Raw genomic sequence first — 25,642 nt, 5'->3', positions numbered from 1 at the left:
TTTAGATGAACAATTACAACTTATTAAATGAATCATTGCAATTATCAGTGATTACAATTTTTTTTGGTGATCGACCGTTGCAATTTTTTTTGTGTAATGAACAATTGTTGATAATTGTACCTTTTGTGATTTATAGTATTTGGTGCTAAATTTTGATAATAAATAATTGCAACTTTTGGTTTTAACCATTATTGGGAGAACTCGTGCTAATGAAATTTAATACACAAGCAGAATGAAAAATCATGCATGGTTTAAACGTCACTTTCCACAAAACTATGCTAAAAATTAAAGACCTAATATGAACCAACTGTTCCAGATGCAAAAATACAGAATGACTAAATAACAATGGTAGGAGTGTTCAATGACAATGGTACAACAACCTGACCTTTAATTGCATTCCAAGTAACTAAACGCAACCTAACTTTTGGTCTAACTACAAAAGTTTTAATTCTTTGATTTGAGTTTGATTGTTGATATAACATTGAGGAGTAGACAAAAAAAATTTTGCATTAATAAACAATGTAGACAAGACAAACTATAATCTTTGTAGTCAAACATCCCACATTGGATACAAATGGAATAAATCAAAACTTTATACGATCATATGGCGCCCAAACTATTGACATATGTAGCATGAAATATATAGCCAGATAGAGATTCTTGTCGAGTAGTATCTGATATATTAGGAAATATATAACATTCCATATATTGAACAAATACCCTAATGACTCCAGTGTATATATACTTTACATAATCTAATATATGAAGGCAAAGGTTTTACCAAGTTTTATGGTATCAGACGCCAAACCTTAATCTCCTAGCCGCCCTTCTTCTTCTTCTTCTTCTTTCTTCGATCTACAATCTCTTCTTCTGTTTTCCTCATGGCTCAAATAACTAACAAAGCATTCGGTGTTACACACATCAAGTCATACATTCCCCTGGTTCTAGACATGCAAAAGATGAACTACGATGCATGGCGTGAACTGGTTGAGACCCACTGTCTCTCCTTTGGTGTTTCTGGCCATCTAGACGGGACTTCCCTCCCCGCAAACGCTGAAGATACACCATGGAAGGAACGTGACGGTCTTGTGAAGATGTCGATCTACGGAACCATCTCCTCTTCTCTCCTTGATATGGTATTGAAGACTCGCTGCTCTGCTCGTGATCTATGGGTCATAATCGAAAACCTTTTCCGCGACAACAAAGAAGCATGGGCAATCCAGCTTGAGAATGAGCTTTGTACTCTCACCATTGGCGACATGTCTATCCACGACTACTGTCAAAAACTCAAGAACCTCACAGATCTACTCGCCAATGTAGATTCCCCTGTTACTGATCGTGCTGTTGTAATGCACATGTTGAATGGTCTCTCGGAGAAGTTTGATAACATTCACAATGTTATAAAACACAGATCTCCATTCCCAAGCTTCTCAGTGGCTCGCTCCATGCTTCTTATGGAGGAAGATCGCATCAGCAAGAACACCAAGAGCTCCACACCTCAAGTCCTTCATGTTGCTACTACGCAAGCCGATGCTCCATCCCCTCAACCTAGCAACAATCGCGGAGGTCAGCAACCACAACAATACAATCAGGGTAACTATCGTAACAATCAAAACATAGGCCGTGGCAAAGGACGTAACAACAACTATCGTGGACGTGGCCGCAATAACTGGAACAGCAACCAATCTGGCTGGGTGCAACAACCTTCAACATAGCAATCACAACCACCTCAGCAGTACTGGCAACAACAAAACTGGCAACAAAACCAGCAGCAATGGCGTCCTGGTCCGATGGCATATCAAGTCACTGCAACTCCATCTCCTAGCGTTGGCATACTTGGTCCATTCCAGCAGAGTGCAAACAATCAACCACTGATGCCAACTACCATTCTGCAGAGCCTTGCTCAGGCTTTTGGCACAATGACTATGCAAGAACCTCAGGACTCCGGCTGGTATTTTGACTCCGGCGCCACGGCCCACGTCACGTCTCAACCAGGTACCCTCTGTTCTCTTTTTAATTCAAGCAAAACGCCTTCTATTCTCGTCGGTGATGGTACCTCTCTTCCTACTTCTGCCATTGGTTTTCATTCCATTCCCACCTCAAAACGCCCTTTGCATCTTAATAACATTCTTGTCTGTCCGTCCATCATAAAAAATCTCATCTCTGTTCGTCAATTTACTAAAGACAATTGGGTTTCGATTGAATTTGATCCTTTTGGTTTTTTTGGTTAAGGACTTGACGACTCAAACACCAATGCTCCGATGTAACAGCCCCAGACCTCTCTACTCCATTGACATCACAGCTGCAACATCTTCTTCTCCGCAAGCTTTTCTTTCTTCTACTGCAAGCTCCACGGTGTGGCATCGTCGTCTTGGCCACCCCGGCAATAATGTCTTGCAATCTCTTTTATCTTCTGACTTAATTCATTTCTCAAAAACAGATCATTATTTATGTCATGCTTGTCAACTTGGGAAACACATCAAACTTCCTTTTGATTCAGTTATATTAGATGTTTTTGAACCTTTTCAAATTATTCATTCAGATGTTTGGACCTCTCCGGTTCCCAACATCGGTGGCAAAAAATACTATGTCATCTTTCTTGATCATTATAGCCATTACATTTGGGTTTATCCACTGAAAAAGAAATCAGAAGTTTTCTCAGCTTTCATTCATCTCTCAGCTTATATTCAAAACCAATTTGGCTGCAAAATCAAATCACTTCAATGTGACAATGGTGGTGAGTATAACAATAGCCAATTTCTAAACTTCTTCTCCTTAAATGGAATTACTCACCTCTTTTCTTGTCCCCACACCTCTCAACAAAATGGCAAGTTTGAGCGCACTCTACACACATTAAACAATTTTGTACGGTCTCTTCTCTTTCAAGCCAACTTGCCTCCGGGTTATTGGGTAGAAGCTCTTAACATGGCTGCTCATCTATTCAGTCTTCTTCCATCTACAGCCATCAAAAATGAAATACCTTTCACCAAGCTCTTTCATAAACCCGTTTCCTATAACCACCTTCGAGTCTTTGGCTGTCTATGCTATCCAAATCTCACATCGACAGCAAAACACAAGTTCTCTCCTCGTTCAACAGCTTGTGTCTTTCTCGGTTTCTCTACTTCTCATAAGGGATATCGATGTTTAGACTTAATTACTCGAAAGGTAATCCTATCTCGTCATGTCATTTTTGACGAAAACATTTTTCATTTCTCCACAAATAAACCATCCTCTTTCGAAACAGAATCTCATGATATCTCACCTCCACTTTCTTCTCCTCTGCTCCGTGAGATAATCTCCCCTCCTCCGATCCCAAACACAACTCAACCACCACCTCCAAACAACCCTCCTGCTGTTCCACCTACAACTCATCCTATGGTGACTCGCAGTAAACGAGGAATTTCCAAACCTCGTCAACCTCTCTCTCTTACAGCTCAAGCAATCTCATCCTTACCTACTTCTTATCTTCAAGCTCTTGAGGACCCTCACTGGCGAGATTCTATGCATGAAGAGTATGATGCTCAGATTAAAAAGGGAACATGGTCACTGGTTCCCAGACCAAACAATGTTAATGTTGTGCGTTTAATGTGGATTCACAGGTACAAGTATGACTCGGAAGGCAATCTAGTTCGTCACAAATCACGTATGGTGGCTAACGGCTGATCACAACAACCCGGCATCGATTGCGACGAGACTTTCAGTCCTGTGGTTAAGCCAGCAACCATAAGACTTGTACTCGGCATTGCTATATCCAAGAACAGGCCGCTCCACCAACTAGACGTCAAGAATGCCTTCATCAACAGTGATCTTCAAGAAACCGTCTACATGCATCAGCCGTTAGGTTTCAAAGACGAAACCAAACCAGATCATGTCTGCTTGTTACACAAGGCGCTCTACGGCCTTAAACAAGCCCCGCGCGCATGGTATCAGCGTTTTGCTACTTTCGCTACACGAGTGGGCTTCAAACTGAGTAACTGCGACTCCTCTCTCTTCGTTCACCACAGCCGCTCCGGCATCGCATATCTCTTACTCTATGTCGACGATATTCTCCTCACTGCTTCCTCTCCAGCTCTTCGCGACTCCATCATTGCATCTCTCAACGTAGAATTCGCCATGACTGATCTCAGACAACTTCATTATTTTCTTGGCATCACGATCAAATACAACAAAGCGAGTCTATTTCTGCAACAAAAGACATATGCCATGGAGATTCTACAGAGAGCAAACATGTCGGAATGCAACTCTTGCACCACTCCAGCGGATGCTCGAGGTAAACTCTCCGACGAAGGAAGCCCGCCGATGTCAGATCCCACGCTCTATCGAAGTCTCGCCGGTGCCCTCCAATACCTTACTTTCACTAGACCGGATATCGCCTTCGCTGTTCAACAGGTGAGCCTCTTTATGCATGCACCTTTAGATTCTCATTACAATGCTTTAAAGCGCATACTGCGCTACATCAAAGGGACACTGGACCACGGTCTGCAGCTCACGCCCAACACTTCTCACACGCTCACCGCCTACTCAGACGCTGATTGGACAGGATGCCCAAACACGAGACAGTCAACCTCAGGCTACTGCATCTTCCATGGAGACAACCTCATCTCCTGGTCTTCTAAACGCCAGCAAACCGTCTCACGTTCAAGCGCAGAGGCAGAATACCGTGGCGTTGCCAATGACGTCTCTGAAGTTACGTGGATCAGAAACTTGATGCTCGAGCTATACTGTCCATTGCGAACCGCAACAATAGTCTACTGCGACAATGTCAGTGCCGTCTATCTCTCAACCAATCCAGTTCAACATCAACGTATGAAGCACGTCGAAATAGGCATTCACTTTGTTCGCGAACGCATCGCCATTGGTCAAGTTCGAGTGATACACGTACCTTCTTCAAGCCAATATGCGGATATTTTCACCAAAGGTATACACTCACCTCTCTTCTTGGACTTCAAATCCAGTCTTCGCGTCTCCAAAGACCCGACTTCGACTGCGGGGGAGTGATAGATTAGGAAATATATAACATTCCATATATTGAACAAATATCCTAATGACACCAGTGTATATATACTTTACATAATCTAATATATGAAAGCAAGGGTTTTACCAAGTTACGGTATCAATGTATCATCATCAACAACAGGAATGAGTGTATCTATTGTCTTATAAAATCACTCATATTCTAGGCTTTGCAGTGAGTTATATCCAAACTTTTTGTGGCTAAGGTTTGTGACTGAATATAGGACACGGATCAGTGGTGGATTTGTAAAAGAAGATAGTCAGAGAGACCGACACTCTGTGTTACTCTACGACACTGGCACCTGAAACTTATCGTAAAAGTAATTTATTACGACCTTTTGCCATCCGCAAGGCCGGATCCGGGTAAAATCCAAATGGATCTCGAGATTTGGTCTTTAGGTATCGAAATTGTCTTCTAGTCCTTAAATTCTAGGTTTTATTATGTCCATAAATGACCCTCATCTCTTAAAGTGAATGACTACTTTGCCCTTGACTTCTTCTCTACTTTTTCTTTTTTTCCTTTCCCCCACTTTAGTCCTCATTTTATTTGTTGTTTAGTCTTATAATTAGATCTCTATTTCCTCGCGACAGCACCATTAAAATCCTCTGATCGGATCGAGCCGAATCGAGGATTTAGAGTTCGAAAAAAATGGCGCAGCAATCGCTGATCTACAGCTTCGTCGCTCGAGGCACGGTGATCCTCGTCGAGTTCACAGATTTCAAAGGCAACTTCACCTCCGTCGCTGCACAGTGCCTCCAGAAGCTCCCCTCTTCCAACAACAAGTTCACTTACAACTGCGACGGCCACACCTTCAACTACCTCGTCGAAGATGGATTCAGTGAGTCATCACGCAGATTTTGATCTATAGCTTCTTACGTTTTACACCACTCGCTGCTTGCCTCAGATTGTAATCGTCTAGTGTTGATTTGTAACAAACTTTTTAGGGTTTAGATCTGATTGTAACTGAGATTGATTTGGTTTCTTGTTTGTGTTGTTAGCCTATTGTGTTGTTGCGGTTGAGTCTGCTGGGAGGCAGATTCCGATGGCGTTCTTGGAGAGAGTGAAGGAGGATTTTAACAAGAGATATGGTGGTGGGAAGGCTGCCACTGCTCAAGCAAACAGCTTGAATAAAGAGTTTGGGTACTTTTTTTTTTTCTGATGTTGTTGTTGATTCTATCTTTCTCATTACTCTTTGGATTGACTCTGATTTGGTTGCTTTTGAAAGGTCTAAGCTGAAAGAGCACATGCAGTATTGTATGGATCATCCTGATGAGATTAGCAAGCTTGCTAAGGTGAAGGCGCAGGTGTCTGAGGTTAAGGGTGTTATGATGGAGAACATCGAGAAGGTTTTAGTCTGAACTCTTTCTTTGTGTTGATATAACACATGTTTTGCTGTTAAATGATTTATGGAACTTAAATTCATTTGTTGTAGGTTCTTGACCGTGGTGAGAAAATTGAGCTTCTGGTGGACAAAACCGAGAACCTTCGCTCACAGGTTAGACTCTCACTGGTTCACCATGTTGACTTGTCTCGTGTTTAATTAAACTCGGAACTGGTGCAGGCACAAGATTTCAGAACAACGGGGACGCAGATGAGAAGAAAGATGTGGCTTCAGAACATGAAGATAAAACTCATAGTTCTCGCCATCATTGTCGCGTTGATTCTCATTATCGTGCTCTCAGTTTGCCATGGCTTCAAGTGTTAAAACTCTCTTGTGGGTACATGGTACTTCCTTTTCTTTTATTGTTCTATCGTCATTATCATTCTAAATGTTTTCCGCTTGAATTGGTTTTTGTATAGATAGACATATATGTATGCTTCACATTTGCTATATTGCTTGCACCTGGTAACTTTAATCCCTCGCGAAGTAGTATTTGCCAAGAGATCGAAAACTATAACCTGATTTTGTGGACTAATGACTGCTTATGATGATGATATTAATTTGATAATGATGATGATATTGGCATAGCTAATGAAATGTCTAAGGTCTATATGATATAATTAATAGATTCAAATCGAATACATTTTCTCTGCACCGTCCGGTTCCGACCACCTAACCGTATAGGCTTTAGTGAAACCCATAGACAAGACACGAAAGCCCCTCTTGTATACATAAGCTCTTGTCTTGAACAAAGGTTACGAACTATAGTCGACACGAGATACAAATCCAACAATATCAACTTGATAATCACGATGTTACAAATTCGAATTAGTCAATATTGTATCCGGCAAAGCTCGTCACTCTCTTTGGGCTATATTTGATAAATGGGCTTAACTTAATGGGCCTTAAAACCTACTTCTACGGCTTTCCCGCCAAAAACTCCTCATTTCCGCTTAAGCTCACCACCAGATTCCGATTTGCCACTTCTGTTCTCCGCCGCACACCAATCCCTAGATTAGGAAATGGAATTCGATATCCCATTGCCGGAGGAGCTTGAGCTTCTCGAAGCCAACTCTTACTATCCCGAAGAAGAAGATGATGACTACCTAAACTTCGAGGAGGCGCCGTATCCTTACCCAATCGACGGCGATGAAGAAAAAGAAGAAGAAGAAGAGGAGGAGATCGCGCAGAAGGAGTCTAATCTCCAACAATCGGAATCTCCTGATATCAACGGCTGTAAACGACCCAGGAGTCTAGTGTCCGATCCGATTGTCAATCTCGACGAAGCTTCTGAGAAGAGAAGCAAAGTTAATGATAATCGAGTAGAGATGGAAGACGAGGAATGGCTGCGATTCTCTCCGGTTAAGGAAGCGGTACAAATCATGGAGGAGGAAGAAGAAGTCATTTCCCAGGAGACTGTCTTGTCCAGGTTACTACTACTGTGCACGAGACTTACCGAGTTGAGAATTTTTTATTTCTTTTTTTAGTAATTTCGTTGTTGGGATTTTCAGATACGCTTCTGAGATAGACGGGGAATGCTTTCCGATTACGGCACCGGACGGAGGAGACAGGGTTTATGCGAAATTCTCTCGAGCTTTGGGAGATGAAGAGGTGAAGAGATTCCATCTAAAAGCCAAATCTAACGGTACCAAGTTTTCAATTAAACTTTATTTTTCAATTAAGACATTTTTCCATAGTGTATCTTAAATGAATTAGTTTTGTGTATTATTGGTTTAGTAGAGATTTGACTAAAGCGCAAGGACATAGGTCGTATGATCAGTTTAGCTTTAGAATATGTTATTCACTGGTCTTAGGCTCATAGCTGTGTATGTAGGAACTTTACTCTGGACAAGGTTCGGGACTCCATTTCGATTTCTTTATGGAGGCATACAATCTTCTGGCAAGAACTATCTTCCTCAGAAGTTTAGAGTTTTAATCTTTTGCAGGTCTTATCAAAGATCCTATCAGTGTTCTTCTACAACAATCAGAAAATGAGTCATTTAACAAGGTAAAATTTCTTATTATTTTTTTCAGTTTCAGGCTGTTTTCTATCTTGTCTGGTCCGTTCTCAAAAAGTTATTGGTTTTATCATTGTAAAGCGCTCATTAATAATTGTCTGTATGTGAGCCATAGCTAGCATGTGCATAGTATTTAGCAGTTGTGCATGATAATTGTGTCCCCTCATGACCAGTATATGTTTTCTTTTGACATTGAAGGCCTTGCAAACTAGTTCCGAGGATCAGAATGAAGCCATGACTGCAGAAACTTCTGTAATGCATGGAAAGCGCTGGGTGGACAAATATTCTCCGAGCTCATTTACTGAGCTTCTCAGTGATGAGCAGACCAACCTGGAGGTATTTTGCATGTTTTGGTAAAGTTTTGTGTAAATTAGATGAATCAGGAATCAGTAGTTGATGTTCTAAATGTTATGTGCAGGTTCTTCTATGGCTTAAGCAGTGGGATGCTTCTGTTTTTGGATCTGAAATTAGGAGCACGACGGATGAAGTACTGTCAGCTTTGAAACGACATTCTACACCAAGTCATCGTCAAAAATCAGATTCAGCTTTCACGAGGAAAAAAACATTTCAGTAGATGGAGTAAGGAAAGTTCTACATATCCTAAAGATTCAGACGTGAGCAATAGCAACACTACAGATAATCATGACATGAGGAACAAAAAGTCAAAACTTATTGGTCCTCCAGAGCAGAAGGTGTGATAATCTGATTTAGACTTCAAACTTTTTTCACTAATAGGATGTTTCTCATTGTATTATACTACACTATGAATCGGCCCTAAATATTTCATCTGCTGTTGCAGATCCTTCTGCTTTGTGGCCCCCCAGGGCTTGGAAAGACTACACTTGCTCATGTTGCAGCTAAGCATTGTGGATATCGCGTTGTTGAGGTATTCTTGTATATCCCACAAGCCAAATTCATAAATTTGCTAGTTAAGTTCTTGACTGTTAGGATAAGCGGGGGCATATCACTGTTTAATCTCTGATGGTTTTGCATGGAGGACATTGATTCATGTTCATTAACTGTGCTGCAGCAATTTCTTGGATGTGTATGTTTCTCATTTCTTGTGTACAAGGTTTGATTCAAACTTTTATTTTTGCAGATCAATGCTAGTGACGAGCGATCAGCAGCAGCCATTGAAACTAGAATTCTTGATGTAGTTCAGATGAACTCAGTTACGGCTGATTCTAGGCCTAAGTGTTTGGTATGTGGCTTACTCTATGTTCGCTGGGGACATTTTTCATTATGTCAAATTTGATTACTCAAAGTTTCTTAAAGTAGAAGAGACTGACGATAATTTATGTAGGTGATTGACGAGATAGATGGAGCTCTTGGTAATGGAAAAGGAGCAGTAGATGTTATTCTAAAGATGGTATGTATCTGTATGCTTGTACTGGGCTGGTCATTTGGGTCTCTAAAATTTAGGTTAAGTCTGGCAAATACTGAACTATTAACTCTTTGCTCATTTTACCTTAGACGAAAGATTTAGCTAATTTACTTGCTAGTGCTACACCTCTAGTTCTCTGAATATTTATTGCATTTTTATTTTCGTTTTACATTTGCTTGAAGTCTTAAAGAACAATTTAGGAAACTATGTGATAACATTCTTAGTTTTTAATTGTATCTTCGGTGCATAGGTGTTGGAGGAAAGGAAGAATGCTACAGGCAAGGAAAATATAGATAATGGGAAGACTTCCTCAAAGAAGGAGCGGCGAACAGCACCACTATCAAGACCTGTCATTTGTATATGTAATGACTTATATGCACCAGTTTTTAGACCTCTGCGACAAATAGCGAAGTAAGTTTGACTTCCTATGCACTTGGATCGTCCCCTTTTCCTGTTACATTTTTTTACGTAGAGCATACTGCTTTCAAAATGTGCAATTGTCTTTCATACGTATTGAGTATATCTGCCATCAAATGCTCAATTCTTGATAAACGTTCGCCTCTTAGTATGATGATAAGCTCATGTGCTTCTCTTGCAGGGTTCATATATTTGTTCAACCAACAGTGAGTCGTGTGGTTAATAGGTAACCATATTCTTACTTTGTTGTGCGAGAGAAGAATTCTTTTTTGGGTTGAAAGTCTGTAAACTAAAATGTGATTGAATTTGTAAAAATAGTACCTTAATGATTTGTACGTTACATTAGAATCAGTGAACTATACTCAAATTAATTTCAGTAATTTTCTACCCGTCTTTATTTATCTAGCAACTGCTTTACGAGGCTGAAATGTGCAAATGGCAGGCTCAAGTATATTTGTAATATGGAGGGGATGAAAACAAGATCATTCGGTCTTAGTGCACTTGCTGATTACACTGGTAACTTTCTCCCTTTCCATATATGCTCATTGTGTTCACTTTAATTTGCTTCTCAGTCTGATATATTGTCCACGAGTTTGATCTTATATTATCGTTAATTATTTAGAGGAGCCTTCCTAAAAGATTCTGCTATTTTTCCCTTTTTCTCTGGCGGTTACAGAATGCGACATACGCTCTTGCTTGAACACACTGCAGTTTCTCAACAAGAAGAATGAAACCCTCAACGTGGTAAGTCATGAGCTTCTTGCTGGCTAAGTGTTTATCCACTCTCAGTTTGATTTAGCAAAACTCCAAAATCTAAATATACTTGACTATACACGTGAGGATAAACAACTATTTTGCGCCTTGCCAACTGAAAAATGTCTTTGCGGGACCTATGAGTGCTAGCTTTCTGTTTGATTCTCCATTCTTGGACATTGATTTTTCTAATATGCTAACAATTGCTTCTTTCTTTTCTTTTAGATCGACATTGGTTCTCAAGTTGTTGGGCGGAAAGACATGTCAAAGAGTCTGTTTGATATCTGGAAAGAGGTAATGAAAGCACAATTACGCGTCGTGGATTGCTTTACTTACAGATCCACTTCATATTATATTCAAGCGTGCTTCTTCTTTTTAGATATTCAACAAGAGAAAAATGAAACGAGAGCGATCTAACGACGCATCTGGCAGTGATGCCAAAAAATTTGATTTCTTACACTCCCTCGTATCCACACGGTACGTAGAATGTAATGATTTTCTCGCATCCTTTACTCCTTTATGTTTAAGTATTCAACTGAATGTGCAGGGGTGATTATGATTTGATTTTCGATGGAATACATGAAAACATCTTGCAGCTTCAGTACCATGATCCGGCGATGGACAAAACAGTACGGCTAATTAATGATTTTCATTGAACTCTCACTGTTTGTTCTGAAGTATTGTTATGTGTAATCCTTTTGACAAAAGGTTAGCTGCTTGGACTGTCTTGGAACTTCTGATTTGCTGCATCGATATATTATGCGCACCCAGCAAATGTCTCTCTACGGTAAAAGCCTTTAAAGCTCAGATGATTATTACGTACTGTGAATAACACTGCTCGTTTTTCACCTTGTGATGCAGTTTATGTTCCTAGCCTGGTGATACCTATACACCGTCGAGTGGCCCATATTCAAAGACCAGCTATTCAGTGGCCTAAGTCATACCACAGGTGATTTTGGTGTCATCTTTATATTGATTAAGAAAAGCATTTCAAGCGTCTCTGCTTACAAGTACTTCTCGATATGAAATCTACCAGATGTCGAACGCTTTTGGTGGATAAACAGTAGTCCCTGCGGTCTTGGCACCACAAGATACCTCCCTATATTGGGAGGCATTTGTCGATCAAGTCTTTCGTTGAAGACTCTGTTTCCCCGCTATTGCATATTCTTTCTCCCCCAACTCATAGACCAGTATGTCTTCATTTGCTTACTCCAAGATCTCTTTTCATATTAGCCTAATGCTCTTCTAAGGATAACATCTTGCTGCGCTCCGCAGGTGGCATCACATTTGCTATCAGAGAGCGAAAAGGATCAGCTGGCGAGTTTGGTCATGCTTATGCATTCGTATTCTTTAACTTATAAGACTGTGAAACTTGATCCTGCTCTGAGTAACCCCAGGGAGAGCGCTGCGTCAGATGCTTCAGTCCTTGCTTTAGATCCACATCTATTTGATTTCATAAGTTTCAAGGTTTTGCTTCTGCTTACTTTGTCTTAGCATCTAACCACTACATTTTTGGCTTTGGGGATAACACTAATCGTCTTTCCAACACTTGAGAGGGTCGCCAAATTAAACATCACGTACTCACCTTAGCAATGAAACAAGTGTTAGTACATGAAGTAAGTCTCGAATCTTCTTCGCTATAATTCGTTATAAATTGTTGTGCCTTTTAAGCTGCATGAAGATCTTGATTGTCTGGTTTTCACATAAATGTTAAAAACTCAGGTTGAGAAGCAGAAGATACTACTGCAAGCAAGTGAAGGAAGGTCCGGGATCTTGAGCAAACCCGAGATTAAGAAAACAAATCCAGACTTAGTCAGGAAAACTATAGCTGCGTCAAATGAGAGTCACAGACATCCAGTTACCTCGAAACCTCCATCAGTCTCAGTTGCAAATGCCACCACTTCAAAACCCAAATCTAGTGATGTGAAGAAAGCATCTCGCAACGCCGTTAATTTCTTCGACAGGTACTTACTTGGGAGGATAATTTTTCTCAGCTTGGAACTTGTTTGTACTTCATGATTTAGTGTCATGATGATCATATATACTAATTGCAATGGTTTGTGTTTGTAAAAAGAGGTTTAGGAAGTCGAGGAAAGATTATGAAGATCCAGAGGATGTACAAAAGAGAGCAACTGCAAAAAGAAATTCACGCCCTCTTCTCTTCAAGTTCAACGAGGTAATGTCCTAAGTCTAACCCCAAATCAAATAACCTCGTGGAACCTGGACTCTAGGCCTAAATCAAAATATTCATGATTGTACTGAAGTGTGTATATTGCACTTGCAGGGTTTCACGAATGCTGTGAAGAGACCGGTTAGAATGCGGGAGTTTCTACTGTGATCTTCTATTGGGGGAAAGTCTTAAAAAGTTGGTGCAAAATTAAAGTTTTTACTTACTCTTCCGTCCAAAGGGATTAAGTTTTGTGTATAAACTGTAGCTTTTCAATATTTCTAATATTTTTACAATTTTTCTTGTTAATTAAATAATTGTTACTATGTCATGTTTATAGGTAATTATTTAAGGAAAAAAATACTATTAAATAACAATTGTCCTTTTAAATTTAAAATGTTAGTATCTCCCAAAGTTTCAGAAGGTGTTCTTCATGCTTTGCTCCGGCGTTGGTCTCTCCGACGTCGGAGGCTGTCTTTTCTCTTAGATCTAGTTTTATCATTGCTTCCTGATTCTAACAAGATCCATTTTCTATATGTTCTGGGATTCTGGGTGTTTCAACGCCGGTAAGTGTCGGGTTCTGCTCCGTGGAGAACTAGTTTCACCGGTGGGTTGAGCTTTCTGGTGTTCCGACGAGTTGGTGTGAGCTTGGTAGAGCAAGAGAGTCGGCTTTTGGGTAGTCTCACCGACAGATCTGGTTTTCTCCTTCAGACTTTTGCGGTGCTCTCCATGTTTAGGTGATGCGCGAGGTTCATGACGGACTCGTCCAGTGTTCTTGTCATCGTTTCTTATTCAAAGCTGGGTCTTTGTGGTGGAGTGGACGAGCGGGAATTGGGGGTCTTGTCCTTGCAGCGGTTGTTTCTGTCCGTCTTTTGCATCCCCAGCTATGGTAATTAGCGTTTTGATTGGGCTCTTGTACTGTTAGGTGTGTGAGTCTTAATCGTTATAGGCCATGGGTGTAAGCGTCTTGTTGGTTGTGACTTAGCAGTATTTGTTCTAGGGGTTATGTGTCATTTGGTTGCTTGTCGTTTGGTTTCTTTCCCGTGAGTGTTGGAGAGGTTCTTGGCAAGGCTTCATCTTCTTGGTGGTTGGGCGAGCTTCTTTCTTTGATTGTAGAGCGTTTATGTATCCAAGGAGTGTGGACTGAGCAGCGGTTCCCCTTGTTGAGGTTTGAAGTCCCCGGGTTTTGGTCTTATCGTTTGGCGGGCGAGGCAGCAGCGATAAGTGTGGTTTGGGTGCAGAAGTGGAGGGTACCGGGTGGCGGGCTATAGGCAGCAACGGTACTTCCCGACCATTGACATTTACTCTGTTTTAAAAACTGCTAAGTGATCTGATGTGGCTTTTGCGTGGATGTTAACGTGCTTTTGGTGCTAGTGTTGATTTAGTTTTTATGGTTTGTGTTTGTTTTTAAGTCACCCGAGTGTGGGTTTTAGTCGCCCCAGTGTGGGTTCTAGCTGCCGCTTCTTATGGGCTTTTGGTTCTGGGGCTATTTCGTTTTGCCGCCAGCTTATGTATGAATACCGGTAATTTGATTATGAATGAATTTCAATTTGGGAAAAAAAAAAAAAATTTAAAATGTTAGTAAGAAGAGGCAAGAGGGTGTCCGATTCCTAATGCGTGAAGCGAAAAAAATAAGTTAAAAGGGTATTTATTGGTACAAAGGCCCAAACGTAAAGCCTAATTTAAGAGAGAGCATCTTCGTTTACCTTTTGCGCCTGCGACTTTAGTAGTCTACAAATTCAAATTCGAGGTTTTAAAATTAAAAATCAGAGATGATGAAGCATGTCATCGTGGCTGGTGTTTTCGCGATGATGATCCCCTTCGCCTTCCCCGATGCGCTAGCTCCAGCTCTCTTCTGCGTCTTCGTCGCCTTCTGCTCGCTGTTGTGCCTTGCGATAGCATCGAAGAAGAAAAAAACCGCCGATCCCAGGGTTGCGCGACTTATTGAGAACATGGATAATCTCCAAGCAATCGCTCTCATGGCGGTTATGCTCAAACCAGACGCCGCTGAGACGGAAGAGCTCTACGAGGCTGTGATGACACGAGCGGCGGCTGTGACAGAAGAGATCTTGCCAAGCTCTGTGATCTCGTGAAAGAGTTTGGGGATGATCAGAGCCAAGGAAGGAAGGAAGAGACCGTAGACCGTATCGTATGATATTAATAAGTGTTTTTAGAGTTTGGGGATGATCGTGTTGCTGTTCTTCTATCTCTTTCGTTGTTGGCTGCAAAATCTATAATTACATTTAACAAAATCTCCTTTTATTGTATCTCTTCTTTAATCTAAATTAGGCTTTCAAATCCAAGGATCCTAATCTCATCTTTATGGGTTGCTTTGTCATATTGGCTCTAACAGCAAGCAAGCAAAGCACAACTTGTTTCATATATTTTGACTCTTGATTTCTTCTGCTTACAGTTTGACAAATATTGTTCTGAGTTTCTTCTACCCAAGGACATCATCTTCTTGTTGTTAATATGTTCTGATTGTTGACGCTGCCCAAGGATGTTTGCTTCTTTATAAGCTTATTTGCACTTCTCTACTTGGTATTAAAGGGCTTGCAAACTATTTCTTCAATCTTGCTCTGAGCCAGCCAATTACATTTTGGATTATCCGCATAAATAGTAACCTTTTTTTTATCGAACAACATCTTCCATATTCTTCATAAAATTCAATTTATTTTACATGTTAAAAAGCACGATTATTTGTAATAATGTTTATTTGTAGCAGCTAGTGACTTGTGTCGTTTGTAAAAAGTCTCTAGCGTTGTTCCTTGGTCAAAAAGACCTATAGTTATTCCACTTTCCTGACGTTGCTGAGCTCATCCACACCGTCTCCTCTCTCAAACACCCCGGCTGCTCCCATTCCCGACCCTGCACGGTTTCCCAAAACCATACCTCAGTGAGAGTGAGAGATTGATATTAGATATTAGCTAGTGAGAAATGAACATACCTATGCACATTGACACTACTCCAAAACGGCAGTCTTTACCACGACGTTTCATCTCGTGCAGCAGCGTTGCAACGCATCTGGCCCCTGAGAAAGTGCAACAGAGTCTTGTTTGTTCTATGGAACTCACTAACCATATGGGGGAACATGGATGAAGCATATACCTGTAGCGCCTAAGGGATGTCCAATGGCTATAGCCCCTCCATTGACATTGATCTTCTCCGGGTCTAGCCCCAGCTTGTTCCGACAATAAACAAACTGAGATGCAAATGCCTAAACAAACACAGTAGTTTTTTAGACACAGGACATAAGGGGTGGATATAGAAAGAAGAGTTGTTCTATGCTTTTTAACCTCATTGATCTCAAACAAGTCAATGTCATCGAGTTCTAAACCAGCTGCCTTGACTGCAGCAGGAATAGCAGCAGCTGGCCCAACGCCCATAACCGCTGGATCCACACCAACTGCAGCAAATGTCCTGCAATGTGTCAAAGAGTGCTTTAGTTTTTACTCAAATGAAGGTTAATATAAAAAAAATATCAAACGTACCTGAATACACCAAGAATGGGAAGCCCTTTCTGCATTGCGACACTCCTCTTCATGAGGAGAACTGCTCCTGCACCATCACTTATTTGGCTAGAGTTTCCTGTTCAAACACAAGTGAAGCACTGAGTTCACAGTTACAAACAAAACAAACAAAAATCTCAGCGGTGTGAATATAGTACCAGCAGTTGTGGATCCGTCTTGCTTAAACACAGGCTTAAGCTTTGCAAGGCCGGAAAGGGTTGTGCTAGGTCGAATCCCATCGTCCACAGAAACTGTTATGGGCTTCTCATCACATGTCTTTGGGTCAACAATCTGAAACGTTAAAAACCAAAAGTCATTAACATGGGGAAAGAGCACTTGACTCATCAGATGATGTCATCAGGTTGTAAAACAGAATCTACCCTGGTGTTTACTGGAGTTATTTCATCCTTGAATTTACCGGAAGCAGTAGCAGAAGCGGCCTTTCTGTGAGAATCAACCTACACATGTAGCTCCATAAACTAATGCTGGCAGGTAACATCCAAGTACATGCATTAGAAGTAGTTAGAAAGTTTTATTAGAGTTACAGCAGCTTGATCCTGCTCCTCCCTTGAGACACCAAACCGGTGGGCTACATTCTCTGAAGTAATACCCATTGGAAGAAGGCAACTTTGTGCTTGTTCAAACTTCTTCACCTGCAACAACAGAATAGGTAGGGCTTAAAATTTTAAAACATTCAAAGGAGGGAGAGAGAGAGAGAAGAGGTACCTTTGGGTTGACTGATCCTTTCCATCCCCTTGGACTAGTTGTCATGGACTCAAGCCCAGCTCCAATACCTGTAATCCAAACCTATTGTCAGCTCAATTCTTCACGCCAACCAAAGGACAGTGACTCCCTTACCAATGTCATAGAACCCTGCTTTGATGGCGGCAGCAACGTCAGCAACAGCCTGAAGCCCGGATGAACACTGTCTGTTCACAGTTCTAATAGGAACAGTTTCTTTCCAACAAAAACATAAAATCATAAGCATAAGATTCTGTACTACAGATCCCCTAATAAATAAACAAGAAATCTCTCACCGGGGAAGCCAGCATAGAAAGCAGCCATCCTGAACTCAGTGGCTTTCTGAGATCCTGATCCCAAAACAGTACCAACTACAATGTCACCAACTTCACTTGGGTTCAACTTCGTCTTCTCTATCACCGCCTGCCAACAAAAAGCCACGACTTTGGAAAAGAGTGGGGAGAAGCAAAACAGAATTGAAGAAAGACTTAGACATACTCTCAGCACAGGTGCAAGTAGCTCGTCTGGATATGTATCCTTGAAGCTTCCACGTTTTGCCTTGCAAAGTGCTGTCCTTTGTGCCCTGTTGAGTGTTTCATCAATCACAAATAATCTTTTAGAAAATAATTGATTTTTTTTTTTCAAAAGAAGACCAAAGAAAAAAAGAGAAAGAGAGAAACTTAACGCGACGATGACAACATCATCTCCATACAGAGAGGTCCTCTGATACGCAGCACTGTCTCCCGCTAAGCAAGCTGAGACCTTTCGACAAGGCAACAACAACACATAAACATAAAAGATTAACACTTTGAAACAGAATTGAACAGAAAAATCATGAAAAATTAGCGATCGGAGGAGCTTACAGAGAGAGAAGAAGCCTGGGAAGAAGACGGAGGAGGAGGTCGCAGATGGTGAAGCAGTACTCTTTGTCTCTCGATCGCCTTCTCCATTTTCGCTCAGTTCTGTTACAGAGAAAACTCTAAATCTTAAATCAAAACCGTTATAATCAATCAAACAACTGTTTAATATCTCCGGTTAAAATATTTGGTTTATTCCGGTTCAGTATTTAGCTGGTTCTCGCGCCGAAACGACGTCGTCTTTTGCCTTTAGGGTTTTAGATATTTTCTTTTACATATTTAGCTTCTCTCCTCACAGGAAAAACACTTTCGTCCGTCATTTTTTTCTCGACGGCTCGGTTCTCTTTCTCCACCTCTCACCTCGCCGCTTCGTTTATCGACGTAAGTCTCTCAATTCTTACTCTCCTTTCGCTTGTGGAATTGACTCTCTCTGCTCTATGTATTCCCTTCGGTTCTTACTTACCCTGTTTTGTTGTTTCTTATGCGTTTTGGTTTCAATTAGTATCTCCCTAGCTAGTCAGTTCTTTACTTAACCAAAGCTTTTAACTTTTTTGCTTTATGATGAACCTGGTGACTTGTTATGTCTGTACAGTTTATTACCAAACTATATTGATGTTATTTGTTCAGTTTTATTGCAAAACCATATTGACTTGTTTGCTGTTCTGTCTTCAGTTTTATTGCAAAACTGTAATGATTTGTTTGATGTTCTTGTTTCGTTTCATTGCCAAACTATATTGACTTGTTTCAGTTTTATTACAAGACTATAATGATTTGTTTGCTGTTCTTGTTTTTTTTTTAAAAAAAAAAATTGATGTTTTTAATTGATTTATGCAGATCAATTAGCAAAAAATGTTTGCTGTTCTTACTCCAGTTTTATTACAAACCTATAATGGTTTGTTTGATGTTCTTGTTTCGTTTCATTACAAAACCATATTGACTTGTTTGCTGTTCTTGGTTCAATTTTATTACAAAGACACTATAATGATTTAAGTTCAAAAAAAAAAAAGACACTATAATGATTTGGTTACTGTTCTTGTTTTTTCTTAAAAATTGATGTTTTTAATTGATTTATGCAGATCAATTAGCAAAAAATGGTGCAATACAATTTCAAGAAGATCACAGTTGTTCCCAATGGGAAGGACTTCATCGACATCATCCTCTCACGCACCCAGCGCCAGACTCCCACCGTTGTCCACAAGGGCTACAAAATCAACCGCCTCCGCCAATTCTACATGCGCAAAGTCAAGTACACACAGACCAACTTCCACGAGAAGCTCTCCACCATCATCGAAGAGTTCCCTCGCCTCGACCAGATCCACCCTTTCTACGGAGACCTCCTCCACGTCCTCTACAACAAGGATCACTACAAGCTCGCTCTTGGCCAAGTCAACACCGCTAGAAACTTGATCAGCAAGATTGCTAAAGACTACGTGAAGCTCCTCAAGTACGGTGACTCCTTGTACCGTTGCAAGTGTCTGAAAGTCGCTGCTCTTGGTCGTATGTGCACTGTGTTGAAGAGGATCACTCCTAGTTTGGCGTACTTGGAGCAGATCAGGCAGCACATGGCGAGGCTTCCTTCGATTGACCCCAACACTAGGACGGTCTTGATCTGTGGGTATCCTAATGTGGGGAAGAGTTCTTTTATGAACAAAGTGACTAGAGCTGATGTTGATGTGCAGCCTTACGCCTTCACCACTAAGTCGTTGTTTGTTGGTCATACTGATTATAAGTACTTGAGGTATCAGGTGATTGACACTCCCGGGATCTTGGACAGGCCATTTGAGGATCGGAACATTATTGAGATGTGTAGTATCACTGCCTTGGCGCATCTTAGAGCTGCTGTGTTGTTCTTTCTTGACATCTCAGGGTCGTGCGGTTACACTATTGCTCAGCAGGCGGCGCTTTTCCATAGTATAAAGTCTCTGTTCATGAACAAGCCGTTGGTGATTGTCTGCAACAAGACTGATCTGATGCCAATGGAGAATATTTCTGAACATGATAAGAAGCTTATTGACGAGATGAAAGCTGAAGCGATGAAGACTGCTATGGGAGCGAGCGAGGAAGCTGTGCTGTTGAAGATGAGCACTCTTACTGAAGAGGGAGTGATGTCTGTGAAGAATGCTGCGTGTGAGAGGCTGTTGGATCAGAGGGTTGAGGCCAAGATGAAGTCCAAGAAGATCAACGACCACTTGAACAGGTTCCACGTGGCGATCCCCAAGCCTCGCGATAACGTGGAGAGACCACATAGCATACCTCAGGTGGTTCTGGAGGCTAAGGCTAAAGAAGCTGCTGAGAAGGAGAAGCGGAAGACTGAGAAGGATCTTGAAGAGGAGAACGGAGGAGCTGGAGTGTACTCCGCTAGCTTGAGGAAGCATTACATCTTGGAGCACGATGAGTGGAAGGAGGACATAATCCCTGAGATCCTCGACGGTCACAACGTCGCTGACTTCCTTGATCCGGACATTCTGCTGAGGCTCGAGGAGCTGGAGCGGGAGGAAGCCATCAGACAAGCTAACGGCGAGGAGGAAGATTTTGAAATGGATGGCGAGGAGCTTACCGAGGAGCAGAAGGAGCAGCTTGCTAAGATTAGGAACAAGAAAGCTGTGCTTATCCGAGAGCATAGGCTCAAGAAGACGGTTGCACAGAACAGATCAACAGTCCCAAGGAAGTTTGATAAAGACAACAAGTACACGACCAAGAGAATGGGGAGAGAGCTGTCTTCTCTGGGGCTTGATCCGTCTGCTGCGGTGGACCGCGCGAGGAGCAAGTCGAGAGGGAGGAAGAGGGACCGGTCGGAAGATGCGATGGATGTGGATGATGAGCAAGAGGGGAACAAGAAGATGCGCGTGAGGTCGAAGTCGAGGTCTATGTCGATATCGAGGTCACAGTCTAGGCCGCCTGCTCATGAGGTTGTGCCTGGCGATGGGTTTAAAGACTCTACTCAGAAGAAGGCGGCGCTCAAGATTAGCAACAGCTCTCACAAGAAGAGAGACAAGAATGCGAGACGCGGTGAGGCTGATAGAGTTATACCGACTCTGAGGCCGAAACATTTGTTCTCGGGGAAGAGAGGGAAAGGAAAAACAGACAGGCGTTGATGAAACCAGACAAGGTACTCTAACAAACTCCATTGTTTCTGTTAGTTTGATGATATCTTATCTCGATATTAATGTGTTATTTGGTTGTGTTATTACAGGGAAAACAGATGATGGATGGATTGAAGAACATGTCTCGAGTTTTGGATTATGCTTTACTTTTTGTTTACTACTATTATTATGTTATGCGTCTTTTGTGGTTTATCGACAGACATTATATGGAACATTGTAGCTTCTTCTGCGAGCATTGTGTTTCAATGACTAAGAATCGTTTTAATAGATTTATTTTAATTGATCTTTTCATTGCAATGGTTAGTTATAAGTTGGTGTTTAACAGTGCAAGTGATCTAGTTCTTCTTTTTTGAGTCTAAATCACATCACTGAGCTATGTGCCAGAGCCTCAAATCTTGAAATTATGTTTCTTTGGTGAAGAAAACTTGTGTGTTTTACTCGAGATCCTTAACTTTTCTTTGTGTACAACTTTCACCTGAACCCTGTAAATGCCTTGATACTAATTTACAAACTCAACACACCTTACGTTTTGAGTTTTTTCTCTAAACGTTCGTTAGAGCTCTTTTAGGATCGTCGCTTGGGTTGCAAGGCAACAGTTGTTCAACAATCTCCGTGAAATGGTAAAGGTAATTTTTTACCGTTGTGATCAATCTTTCTTCTTTTCTTATTTGACTAAAGGAAATACAGTTGTCACTCACAAGTGACATGCATGCATGATAGATTATTACCGAGTCCCGAAAACATACGACCGTTACACGGTAAGAAAGTTTATTACTTTTGTGATCAATTTCCATTTTCCTTTTGCAGCATTAATTAGAAAAGAAAATTATACAACGGACGTATTGTTATAAATCAAGTGATGAATGTCTATAACCAGCCCGATACATAAACCGGCCGAAACCCTAGAGAGAGACGGTCCAAACCCTAGAGAGAGAGACGGCGGCCGCGACCTGGAGAGAGAGAAAGTCGGCCATGACTTTTCATTATTCTAGTTTTCCTATTCTTTTTTGGTTTATGATTTAGTAATTATCATAAATCATGTTGGATTAGGATTTGTACTATTTCCTTTTATTTTTATCTTGTAATCCTTATATAAAGGAACATATGATTCATTAATAATAAGAACAGAAACATTCAGTTCTCAGACCCTCTATTTTCAACACGTTATCAGCACGATAGACTCCCAAAAACCTTGAGAAAGAAAAATCGCTAAACCCTAACCTAAACCGACGATCGTACCTAAACCCTAACCCGATCGCATACCGTCCGTTCCAGGAAGCTTTACCGTCCGTTCCAGGAAGCTTTACCGTCTCAGCCTGATACGATCTTAGCTCAGACGATCTCTTACGTCCTCAGCTTGCATCCCGGACGACCTCAGCTTCACGTTCGGCATCACATCCAGCTCGCGTTCCAAAACAGACGCCCGCAAACCCGATAGAAAGAAGACGCGCCCCGCTCCAACTCAGATCGCGTCCAACGCCCTCAGCACACATCCGCGACCAGACGCAAAACCGTTCCAGACAGCTCACGTCCGTCCTCAAACTCGCGACCTGATAGGAGCCAGCGTCCGTACGGGTGAAGATAGAGGTTCATCCGACTTTGGTGGTCCGGTTCTCAGCCCTACAAACAAAGGTATATCATCAATCTGAGAACATAGAAGAACAAACCCTAAAATCCTAATCCATTATTATGGAAACCCCTTGTTCTTGATGAAACCCTAAAATTCATATAACTTAAAATCGACAATCTCATGACTAGTAACAAAAATCGATTCACTAGAACATATTTGATTGTGTGTTGATTGTTTCTGATTTGAATTTAAGAAACCCTAATAATTGGAATTGAAACCCTATAAACCCTAAAAAGCTTGAATTCGTTTTTGATTGATATTGCTTGATTGAATGATTGATGATATGAAGATTGCTAGATTGATTGAATCTCAAAACTAAAACCCTAAAGGCCTTGAAACCTTAAATCTCACATTGCTTGAAAGATTGGTTTAAGTTTAGGATTATTTACATATTGCATGAAAGTTAGGTTGCTAGATTACTTGATTCTAAAAACCTAAAATCTAGCTGATCATTACCAACCTTGAAATTGGTAAAACCTAATTGATATGCAACTAAATAATAAGATTGAATGCATTTAATTTGATCATCATGTTTTTACATTATGGCCGTGTGGCTTTGCTTGATAATATTGACTAGCATTGTTTAAATCATGAGATTAAAAGCCGTGTGGCATAATGCATATCTATGTAGCCGTGTGGCCTAGTATCCGGATGGTCATATGACCCGGATCGCATTATGATCTGATCTTTAGGATCGTTGCATTACATTATAATGGCCATGAGGCCTAAGCATCACAATATGTGACCGTGTGGTCCAAGAATCATATATAGACTTTGCATTCTCGAGTTGTCTCGCACCATGGTCGAGTAGTAAATTGTTTTGGTCGAGAGATTTATGAAATCATATGCACTAATTATTCTGAATTAGTTGCACTCTAAATCAAGAATTGATTAATAATATGATTTCAGATGCCGAGATTTGAGCCTTTGGATTATGCCATCCTAAATCTCTCTGGAGATAATTATCCAGAATGAGAAATGAACACTTCAATTGCCCTGAAGTCTAGAGGACTCAGGAAATGTATCATTGATGGCAATAATGCAATTGAAAGTAAAAAGCATAGAGCCATAACAATTATGCGCTATCATCTCACTGAGGAACTGAGAAATCAATATCAAAATATTGAGGATCCTTGTGACCTTTGGATAAGACTAAAATCCAGATACTCAATGGAATTATGGCGAAAAGCCATGAATGAATGGAAGATTCTCAAGTTCCAGGATTTTGAATCCGTGGACAAATATAATTTTGCTCTGATGAAAATCGTCCATAGTCTTGAACTATGTGGTGAAGTGGTAACAGATGAAGATTTATTATATAAAACATACAACTGAACAAAGAGAGCAGAAGGTTATAGATACCATTAGCAGATTTGAAAAACTTTAGAAAAGATACATAGAGCAACAAAAGCAGTGAGATGAGATATCCTGAGGAATTGGATCACGATGAATCCAACGCAGCCGTGTCCACAATAACAGAAGCTGTGGCCGGCTTATAGAAAAGATCTCGACGTTTTATATTTTAAATCTTTGATTTTGTGATTTGCTTTAAACCTAATTGTCATTCACGATTTTATATATATAATAGAATTTGTTTTGAGATCATTACCTTGCCTGATCTTACTTGAATATATGAATGATTCTATTGATAATGAATCGCCTAAAGGGCATAGGCATTACCAAGTAAGAAATCGTGAATGGGGTATAGTAGCCTAGTAAGAAACTATGGCCACGACATTAGATACACCCAATAATATGTGACCCATTGAGTTATAATAAAATGGTTTCTAAATAGAAACAATGGGCAAACAAAAGGAAATAAGTTCCTTCAGATTTGAAAGAAAATCACCTAAGACCTTAAAAGAAAGTGGTCAAGACTATACCTACGTACTCTACTGATCAATACTATGCTACATATCAGTATGATAAGAGGCAAGAGCCGTGGTGACTATACTGATATATCCCACGAAATCATAAACTTTATGGCAAAACCGGATTAGCTATCATAAGTCTAAATTTGATGCAAAGATTAATATTGAAAAGGCACAAAGAATTATCCCGTAAAAGATCTCACGTTGTGAAACATGTACACAAAGGGAAATTCATTACGGTTTTATTGTCTCAAGCACCACGAAATTATAGTATGTTCATGAGGGGGAGAGAGGATAAACCCATGATCAATACTACAAGTTCGTGTACTACTATGGTCTAAGACCATGTTTTAAACAGCCAAACCATAAAGGCCATTACTCAGCCGAAGAGACCATGTCATAAATGGCTCGACCGTAAAGGCCATAACCGGCCGGAAAGACCATTACCTACACAGGTTCAGCCATATAAGCCATTATCTATAAGGATAAGACTATAAAGTATATAAGCTTGGAGACATTATGAATTTACATGTATAAAATGATAATTTGCACCAGGCCATAAAAATGAGCATAGATATTCTCATCTCAGATTAAATACGGGTCATAAAACCAGACATACACCATCTTAAGAGACTTTGAATACACCACCACAGATATATGTGTGCCGTCTAAGATGGAACCTCAGAAGAGGATTGGAAATATATGTTGCATAAGAATAGGACTTTCTCCACGAATTCAAAGAGACCGTGAGCCAAAACATGGGTGATCAAATAGTGGCCAGGTACACGGATTGCAT

General features: G+C 40.7%; 4 protein-coding genes across 4 annotated transcripts; 3 read left to right on the top strand and 1 right to left on the bottom strand.

Annotated features, from left to right (window-relative positions):
• The first annotated feature begins 5,559 nt into the window (after positions 1–5,559).
• Positions 5,560–6,881, top strand: LOC106310630 (vesicle-associated membrane protein 721). Its single transcript, XM_013747855.1, has 5 exons — positions 5,560–5,852; positions 6,013–6,154; positions 6,240–6,360; positions 6,447–6,509; positions 6,576–6,881. The coding sequence occupies exons 1-5, from the start codon at positions 5,663–5,665 to the stop codon at positions 6,717–6,719; spliced, it is 660 nt and encodes a 219-aa protein (XP_013603309.1). The 5' UTR covers positions 5,560–5,662; the 3' UTR covers positions 6,720–6,881.
• A 478-nt stretch (positions 6,882–7,359) lies between these two features.
• Positions 7,360–13,394, top strand: LOC106310629 (chromosome transmission fidelity protein 18 homolog). The gene is given in 24 exon segments (XM_013747854.1): positions 7,360–7,824; positions 7,907–8,040; positions 8,342–8,403; positions 8,612–8,749; positions 8,832–8,969; positions 8,971–9,105; positions 9,213–9,299; positions 9,513–9,614; positions 9,717–9,782; positions 10,048–10,208; positions 10,396–10,440; positions 10,657–10,730; positions 10,891–10,958; positions 11,193–11,261; positions 11,347–11,444; positions 11,515–11,596; positions 11,676–11,754; positions 11,829–11,916; positions 12,004–12,157; positions 12,243–12,434; positions 12,524–12,583; positions 12,690–12,931; positions 13,044–13,143; positions 13,252–13,394. Coding segments are annotated over 24 exon segments (2,835 nt in total). The 5' UTR covers positions 7,360–7,417; the 3' UTR covers positions 13,306–13,394.
• A 2,344-nt stretch (positions 13,395–15,738) lies between these two features.
• Positions 15,739–18,386, bottom strand: LOC106307509 (3-ketoacyl-CoA thiolase 1, peroxisomal). The gene is made up of 14 exons (XM_013744489.1): positions 18,248–18,386; positions 18,070–18,146; positions 17,883–17,967; positions 17,681–17,807; positions 17,502–17,600; positions 17,370–17,437; positions 17,189–17,296; positions 17,024–17,101; positions 16,802–16,934; positions 16,626–16,722; positions 16,431–16,554; positions 16,243–16,351; positions 16,082–16,165; positions 15,739–16,002 (listed from the first exon to the last, which is right to left on the bottom strand). The coding sequence occupies exons 1-14, from the start codon at positions 18,332–18,334 to the stop codon at positions 15,923–15,925; spliced, it is 1,356 nt and encodes a 451-aa protein (XP_013599943.1). The 5' UTR covers positions 18,335–18,386; the 3' UTR covers positions 15,739–15,922.
• Positions 18,387–18,545: 159 nt separating this feature from the next.
• LOC106312089 (nucleolar GTP-binding protein 1-like) lies at positions 18,546–21,618 on the top strand. Its single transcript, XM_013749473.1, has 3 exons — positions 18,546–18,622; positions 19,318–21,350; positions 21,435–21,618. Exon 2 carries the CDS (start codon positions 19,333–19,335, stop codon positions 21,334–21,336), a length of 2,004 nt encoding a protein of 667 aa, XP_013604927.1. The 5' UTR covers positions 18,546–18,622; positions 19,318–19,332; the 3' UTR covers positions 21,337–21,350; positions 21,435–21,618.
• The last annotated feature ends 4,024 nt before the right edge of the window (positions 21,619–25,642 follow it).

This window comes from Brassica oleracea, chromosome C8 (genome assembly GCF_000695525.1).
Source record: "Brassica oleracea var. oleracea cultivar TO1000 chromosome C8, BOL, whole genome shotgun sequence".
Classification (NCBI taxonomy): domain Eukaryota; kingdom Viridiplantae; phylum Streptophyta; class Magnoliopsida; order Brassicales; family Brassicaceae; genus Brassica; species Brassica oleracea.
Note: the sequence above shows the minus strand (reverse complement) of the source record. Positions and strands in the feature narration are given on the sequence as shown.

Coding starts and splice junctions, on each gene's coding strand:
- LOC106307509 (XM_013744489.1), bottom strand. CDS start 18,334: ATGGAGAAGGCGATCGAGAGACAAAGAGTACTGCTTCACCATCTGCGA. Junction 17,601..17,680: donor TTTCTATGCTGGCTTCCCCG/GTGAGAGATTTC, acceptor TTTGTTGGAAAG/AAACTGTTCCTATTAGAACT. Junction 16,935..17,023: donor TAACTCCAGTAAACACCAGG/GTAGATTCTGTT, acceptor TTAACGTTTCAG/ATTGTTGACCCAAAGACATG.
- LOC106310630 (XM_013747855.1), top strand. CDS start 5,663: ATGGCGCAGCAATCGCTGATCTACAGCTTCGTCGCTCGAGGCACGGTG. Junction 5,853..6,012: donor CCTCGTCGAAGATGGATTCA/GTGAGTCATCAC, acceptor TTGTGTTGTTAG/CCTATTGTGTTGTTGCGGTT. Junction 6,155..6,239: donor AGCTTGAATAAAGAGTTTGG/GTACTTTTTTTT, acceptor TGCTTTTGAAAG/GTCTAAGCTGAAAGAGCACA.
- LOC106312089 (XM_013749473.1), top strand. CDS start 19,333: ATGGTGCAATACAATTTCAAGAAGATCACAGTTGTTCCCAATGGGAAG.